Genomic DNA, 7297 nt, shown 5'->3' on the forward strand with positions numbered 1-7297 from the left:
CTGCAGAACACATTGAAGTCTATGAAGTGACGTCACACCAAAGTGTTTTTCACGCACATGTTTCTGCTTCACCAATAATGTCTTTGAGAGTACAAAGCAACAAGAAATATTTAAAAATTGTCCAATTTAGTGAAGAGACATCATCTCATAATTTATTTTAATGAAATATCACCTTATCGTTTAGGAATATCAGAGACCCCAGTTATTGAACTTATTTAAATTCACTAAGAAAACGCTTCTAAACATAAACGAGTCATTTTATTACTTTCATATTACTATGAAACTATAAAGATAGTCAGGTGATAACATATGGTAAACTACTGGTTGGAAGAATTATGCAAACATCAGTGAGTCAACTGAAAGGATGTCTGAATGAAAAGACATGTTCGCCTGAGGTTGATAAACAAGAAGAAATAAATATGACATGCCATCATCATAAATCATCCACTGGGTGTATTCTCAGTTTTTCCTTTGTTGCAAAAATGACAGAGACTCTTTCTTACCAAACTTTAATGTTTTAATATTGTTATTCGGTTTGATTTTCAGCATTCAGTTAGCAGCACTAAGCTTAGACATTTTTCTGGTTGGTCACTGAAACACAGTCTAAAGTCTGAAATGATTCTAAACTACCAATGTTAATCAGTCAAATCCGATAAAGTGCAGGGCAGATAAGAGTTTAGCTTATTGTAAGTTTTGCCCTGCTAATAAACAGCATAGACCAGCTTGGGCACTTTCATGCTGGTTTTACCTTGTCACCCATAATAGCTATAGTGGTTAAGTTGGTCTATGTGCAACAGAACTAGACTTTGCCCATATACGTCCAGTTAAAACCAACTCGGAATTGAAACTGGTCTAAAGTGTTGCGTTTCAGCAGGGACATTTGTAGAATGTTAAATATGTTCAGATTTGAGGAAAATCAACACTGTGAGTCTGGTATGAATTCTTCAAGACAGTTTGCCCTAAGAAAGTGACCTTATCCAAATTCAGTCATGATTGGATGGGGTTTGGGGTGTGTCTTAGCCGGAAAGCTCAGTGTGAAGTCCCTTATTCCTGCGCACTTCAGCAGCATGGATCTCCTGAAAAAAAGAAAGTGGAGAGAGAGAGAGAGAGAGAGAGAGCATTATCAAATATAGTACAATCCAAGGGCACTGTGCAATATGGTGCAACAAAAAGAATCAGTTCCTGTTTTACAGACAGGGAAGTTCTTTTATAAGCCTGTTACTCCAGAGTAACAACATGTAAGACTGATGTCTCCTAGTCGACTTATAGATAATGGTCAGTCTGTTTTTGTTGAAATCTCACCATCTTCTGTAGAGAGACGAAAGTTTACATAATCACGGAAGACAATCAGCGTTTGCATTGAGGCGTTTGCAGAGAAAAAAGTTTAGAATCTCAACCCACCTGTAGAGAAACATGGCCATCTGATTCTCCAATAACTATGTAAAATATAGCTGCAAGTGGCAATTATCAAGTTCCAAGGACTTATGAAGACAAGATGACCAAAATAGCCACATTTAACAGTATTAGATGCTGTACACACAGTAGTTTTGGTGTTAAACTTCAACTGCTTTGATCACAGTTATAGCACCACTTAGCATCAGAAATTGATGTAACTTGGCAAGAAACCTCAGAATGTTTTGTTGTCCATGTGTACTAAGTTTTGTTAAATTTGAATATTGCAATCACAAGATACAGGCCAATTAGTAATTATGGGCAACACCCAACAATATATTTGTTTGTATCTTCTGAACGACTTAAGTGTTGTTGAGTAGTGATTAGGATTTCGCACCACCATGCCAAGTTTGGGGTCTCTATGACATATTGTCTCTGATGCCCAGACAGTATTATGGCAAACAAGGAATACAATGCTGTGGACACAGTAGTTTTGGTGTCAAACTTCAACTGCATTGATCACAGTTACACAGTTATAGCATCAGAAATTGATGTAATTTGGCACACAACCTCAAAATGTTTTGTTGTCCATGTGTACTAAGTTTAGTAAAGTTTGAATATTGCACTCACAAGATACAGGCCAATTAGTCACTATGGGCCACACCAAAAAAAGTATTGGTTGTATCTTCTGAACGACTTAGTGTTGTTGAGTAGTGGTTAGGATTTGGCACCATCCTGCCAAGTTTGGGGTCTCTATGACATATCGTCTCTGATGCCCAGACAGTATTATGGCAAAAAAGGAATAATAATAATAATAATAATCCGAATAACACTTCAAATATAATAGGGTTCCAGCATCTTTGGTCCTCGGCCCCCTAATGAAACGTATGATTGAAAAAAGTCTAAAAATGGTGAGCTTAATGGGAATCAACTCAGTTAAATATAGCCCAACAGTCCTTCATTACCTAAACACATATTTACATGTTTCATTAATGTTCACGTAGGGCAGGAAAAGCTTTTCTTTAAAGGAAAACAGTTTGTGTCACCTTCTCTCTCAGACGCTGCTTGAGAGCGTTGAGATGGGCCATGCGGTTTTCTGTGATCAGCTCCATTTTCTGGTTGAGTTTCTCCTCAGCCATCTTGCTGAAGTTGTTGTTCACTTCCTGGGCCTTATTGAGCACCTCCCTCTCGCGCTCCCGTTTCTCTGCCAACTGCTGCAGGACCTGCTTCTCCTGAGACTACACAAACAATAAGAGTGATGATGGCACAGTGACCATGATTTTATCCAGTAGAGCATCTTTTGTTGGTCCTGGAACAACATTCAGGAAAAATGCTTGGGGCTTCAAGTTCATGGTTTGGATTTAGGATTGCGTTTGGACAATGAGACAATAAGACTACTTTGGTTTTCCATGTGCCGCTACCATTCATACACAATGCGTGCAATGCATATTCAGAGTCAAAAGAGTATACTTTAAAAGACTGAGCACTCCAATGTGCAAGATACACAACTGCACATGGAAAAATGAAGAATACTCAAGCTTTAATGTTTTCTGGCAGAAGAAAACATTGGTTGAACTATTTGGGTTTTCTAATGGCCGAAGGTCAATATAATGCAGATGTGTGTACATACTACAATTTAAAAGTGTACTAGTAACATTTGTAAACACATAATTCTGGATCTGTTCAGGATCAGTCTTATTTCATCTCACTAGATAGCAGCAAGCACCAGAAACAATATTTTGTTCTTTGCCACATTCCATCACAATATACAGATCTGAAATGTAGGTCCCTCACAGATGTGCTCGTATCTTGTTCTGGACATCTACAATATAACATTGGATTATTCAGCTGTGGAGCGGAGGGGGGCGGGGCCGGGCTAGAATGTTCCACGCCCAGTCCCCAATCGGCCTGATGGGGCGCGCGAGGGATAAAGGCGGCCGGTGACGATGATTCGAGAGAGAGAATTACGGGCATGTCCGTCATGTGTGTGTTTATGTTTGTGTGTTTTGGTTTAAGTTTTCATAAAATTATTATTTATATTGACAAGCCGGTTCTCCCCTCTGCCTTTACATCAGCCAAGTAAAAATGGCAGTATTGTTAGAGAACTGCGTAAGGCAATATTACGTTTTCAGCTACTTGAGGTTTACAGCAGCAGTTATCGGTCCATAAAAGAGACGTTTGTATATATGATGACTTTCAGAACTCATATTTCACTTTGTGATTCTTTTGAAAATCTTTTAAACTGTCATATTAGTGCAACATAAATAACTATACAGTCACGTTCCTGAGAATGAGAGCTTTCGTTTGATATATGACTTGTCTATTTAGGTGCTATGTGAAGGAATTTTATTTTCATATAAATATTTCTACCTCTAGGGGGCGCTAACTTTCAACCAGACGTTTTTAGGCCTTATTTTGTCATTTTAAGTAACATAAAAGTTCAGATTCTAAGCTTTTATAAATGATACCTCATATGCCTGACTTACTGTAGGTGTATAGAGACTTTAACGTTTTAATCGGTTGAATTTACTTTTTTCGAGATTATAGCGCCCCCTAGAGTTTAAGGGGTTTTACCAATGAGACAAAAACATTACAGAGTGCACCTTTGAGTCTCTGAGATATTTGTTGCATTTTAATGTGCATTTATTTTACACAATATTAACTCAGAATTGACTATAATATGAGACATTATGCATTGATGAGGCTATTGGTATATTTTGGAACTGATATGGTCCCATTCCCAAAACAAACGCCGTACTACTTTTTGGTATATTTTCGTAAGTGTACACTTATTTGTGCATTGGTGACAGAAAGCAATAGAACTTGTGGAATAATAAAGTCATATGCAATGGCATCATCTTACTTTTCTTCTCTCCTCCGCAGCCTCCAGTCTCCTCTGGAGTTCCCCCAGTGAGGGCTCCTTCTTCTGGGTTGGCAGTGCCAGGGTCTGGGGTCTCTCTGGAGACAGGGCCATGGGACTCTTGAGGATGACCTCAAAGGCCTGACCAGATGCTCGCTTGTTCAGAGATTTCACCTCCATATCTGTGGTGGACAAGGGATGAGGAGAATGAATGTGTGATATATTTACTTCAAATGTAGCTTTGCACAAAAGAGGTCACTGTCCCGGAGCGTTTACCTTCGAACTGCCCGAAGGTGTTGGGATGAGGTTGGGAATACAAACAAGAGCAGATGAGAGACAACACTGACATCTCTCTCAGCTTCTCAGAGTACGCTGCAAGAGAATGAAATAAATTGAATTTGAAGTAAGAAGAATGAAAATAACTCCATTACTATTGGTGACATAAGTGTATGTCTGTGTGATTTAATATCTTATTAATTCATGTTTCCCTTAAATACCCATGAATTATTGTCAGTGATAAATGTTGCACTCTCTTTCTCTCACCACATCACATCTGACCAATCAACACGGAAAACCTGATTAATGCATTATTGATCTGATCAGCACAGGACAAGAGCTGAAAAAATGTAATTGTGTTTGCCTGTGCAAAACTCAACGCCACAATGTTGTGTGTGATTAACAGCGTGTGTGTGTGTGTGTGTGTGTGTGTGTGTATGTGTGTGTGTATAATATACTGGACATTCTGACAGACACTCAAATTGAAAATCTGTATTACATTGCAGCTCTGAAAAAATACTATCAAACTTGCTTATATAATGTTTATATTATTTATATTGCTTTTTAGTTGCATTAACTTACTTTAAAGGATGAGTTCACCCAAAAATGTAAATTCAGTCATTGTTTACTCACCCCTGTGTTGTTATAACCCTATATGTCTTTATTTCTTTCTCTGAACACAAAGGGAGAAATTGTGATAAATGTTGTGCTCAGTGATGTCATACAATGGCAGTTTATGGTGACACCTCTTCAAGCTTCAAAAGAACACAAAAGTATCATTCAGAAGTCTAATTAATTATTCATGAGACTCATGATTGTTATGAAAGCATACGATAAGATTTGATGAGAAACTGAAATATAATGTATTATTGAGTGAAAATGTTCACTGTTGATCTGTGTGCGTTCATGATAGGACACGAGTGCAACGATTCACGCATACCCCTCGCGACATTGGGGCGTTCAAGCAAAAACTTGTTTTGTTTATCTAAAAACAGCGACAGTGACAACAGACACAACACAACTGCACACAAACAGAGAACAGAACTTACTAAACATGTCTGAAGAGTTTGCAATTGAAGACCTTGATGCATTTCTATGCCCAGCCTTATTGTATTGACCGAGTACCTGGAAATCATTCAGAAACATAGAAAAGCTACAGGCAGCCACAGTCACACCGTGTCCAAATCTGACGGCAAATGACACACAATAAAAGGGATATTTTCTATGTTAATCAGAGTTTTTGTCCTAACCAGAAGTGACGAGTGACGGTACATTCTATCGATCACTTGTTTTCTATTTTCGGCATTGCGTGGGTTACTGCGTCTGCTGTAAACTGGCACCGGTCCAAAAACTCTCCAAAAAATAAGGCTGGGCATAGAAATGCATGAATTCTTTGATTACAAACTCTTCAGACATGTTTATTAAGTTCTGTTCTCTGTTTTGTGCAGTTGTGTGTGTTCTGTTGTCACTGTCGCTGTTTTTAGATAAACAAAACAAGTTTTTGCTTGAATGCCCCAATGTCGCGAGGGGGTATGCGTGAACCGTTGCTCTCGTGTCCTATCATGAACGCACACAGGAGATCAACAGTGAACATTTACACTCAATAATACATTAGATTTTTGTATGCATTCATAACAATCATGAGTCTCATGAATAATTAATTCGACTTCTGAATGATACTTTTGTGTTCTTTTGAAGCTTGAAGAGGTGTCACCATAAACTGCCATTGTATGACATCACTGAGTACAACATTTATCACAATTTCTCCCTTTGTGTTCAGAGAAAGAAATAAAGACATATAGGGTTATAACAACACAGGTGTGAATAAACAATGACTGAATTTACATTTTTGGGTGAACTGTCCCTTTAACAAATACAACCTTATTGTAAAGTTTTAACAACATACTCTTTTGAGAGTGTTACTTTTTTGATTGTTTTTAACATTTTTGCACAGCTTGCAAGTCGGTTAAGTTGTCTTTTATGGTATTTGAATTCCCTTTGCTTCGGAAAGACGACAGTTTTGAAACAAGTCATAATAAATGTGCTGATTATACCGTGTACGACTGATTCCGGACAACAATCTGCAGTGCAGTTGGAGAGATATATCTGGACCGTTTCACAGTGGAAAAGCTGAGCACAAGCACGCACAAATATCAGAAGAACAATAGTGCGACAGAGATTTTGCTGCACTGCTGCCCTCCAAATGAACCTGTGATTTTTATAGCGTAACATCTGCAGAGTTGATTGTCAGCGCGTACACAACATAATAATCTACTTTAAACAAACACTCCATGTTAAAAAGATGATTACTGCATCCAATAATTATCTCTTAGTTTCCTTAAGACAGTACTATAGTTATCATGTGACAGAATCACTATTATAGTCAATGTCATGCTAAATGCAACACACACACACACACACACACACACACACACACACACACACACACACACACACTAACACAAACATTTGAGTCAATTCTGCAATGCAATCTCTTGCAAAAACCTCTTTAATTCAATAACCCATTTGTCTATCTGCCTGCAGTCCTAATGCATCTTTCCCTGGAGACAGAATATTCCGGGCCTCACCTGAAACGGTGCTGTCCATACTGCTGCTGGAGGTGGATGTATACTGAGCGGAGAGATGAACAGAATGAAGTGGAGAGGAAACGCACCGAAGGAGTGATGCATGGCTGCTGGTGTGTATAATAGGGGAGGGGAGCGGAGTGATGGATGAGGAAGGAGAGAAAGAGACAGGGGTGGAATGAGA

The 7297-nt window shown here is 38.5% G+C and overlaps 1 protein-coding gene across 1 annotated transcript; it reads right to left on the reverse strand.

The window, feature by feature from the left end:
• Positions 1-513: 513 nt before the first annotated feature.
• On the reverse strand, positions 514-7297 carry stmn3 (stathmin-like 3). Its single transcript, XM_052130173.1, has 5 exons — positions 7117-7297; positions 4529-4624; positions 4256-4434; positions 2439-2630; positions 514-1076 (listed from the first exon to the last, which is right to left on the reverse strand). The coding sequence occupies exons 1-5, from the start codon at positions 7133-7135 to the stop codon at positions 1017-1019; spliced, it is 546 nt and encodes a 181-aa protein (XP_051986133.1). The 5' UTR covers positions 7136-7297; the 3' UTR covers positions 514-1016.

The sequence above is a fragment of the Xyrauchen texanus genome, chromosome 7 (assembly GCF_025860055.1).
Source record: "Xyrauchen texanus isolate HMW12.3.18 chromosome 7, RBS_HiC_50CHRs, whole genome shotgun sequence".
NCBI lineage: Eukaryota > Metazoa > Chordata > Actinopteri > Cypriniformes > Catostomidae > Xyrauchen > Xyrauchen texanus.

Excerpts from the sequence above, each read along its gene's own strand:
- stmn3 (XM_052130173.1), bottom strand. Across the intron at positions 4,435-4,528 it reads CACCTTCGGGCAGTTCGAAG|ATATGGAGGTGAAATCTCTG; the intron begins GTAAACGCTCCG and ends TGTCCACCACAG. Across the intron at positions 2,631-4,255 it reads CTGCGGAGGAGAGAAGAAAA|TCTCAGGAGAAGCAGGTCCT; the intron begins GTAAGATGATGC and ends TTGTTTGTGTAG.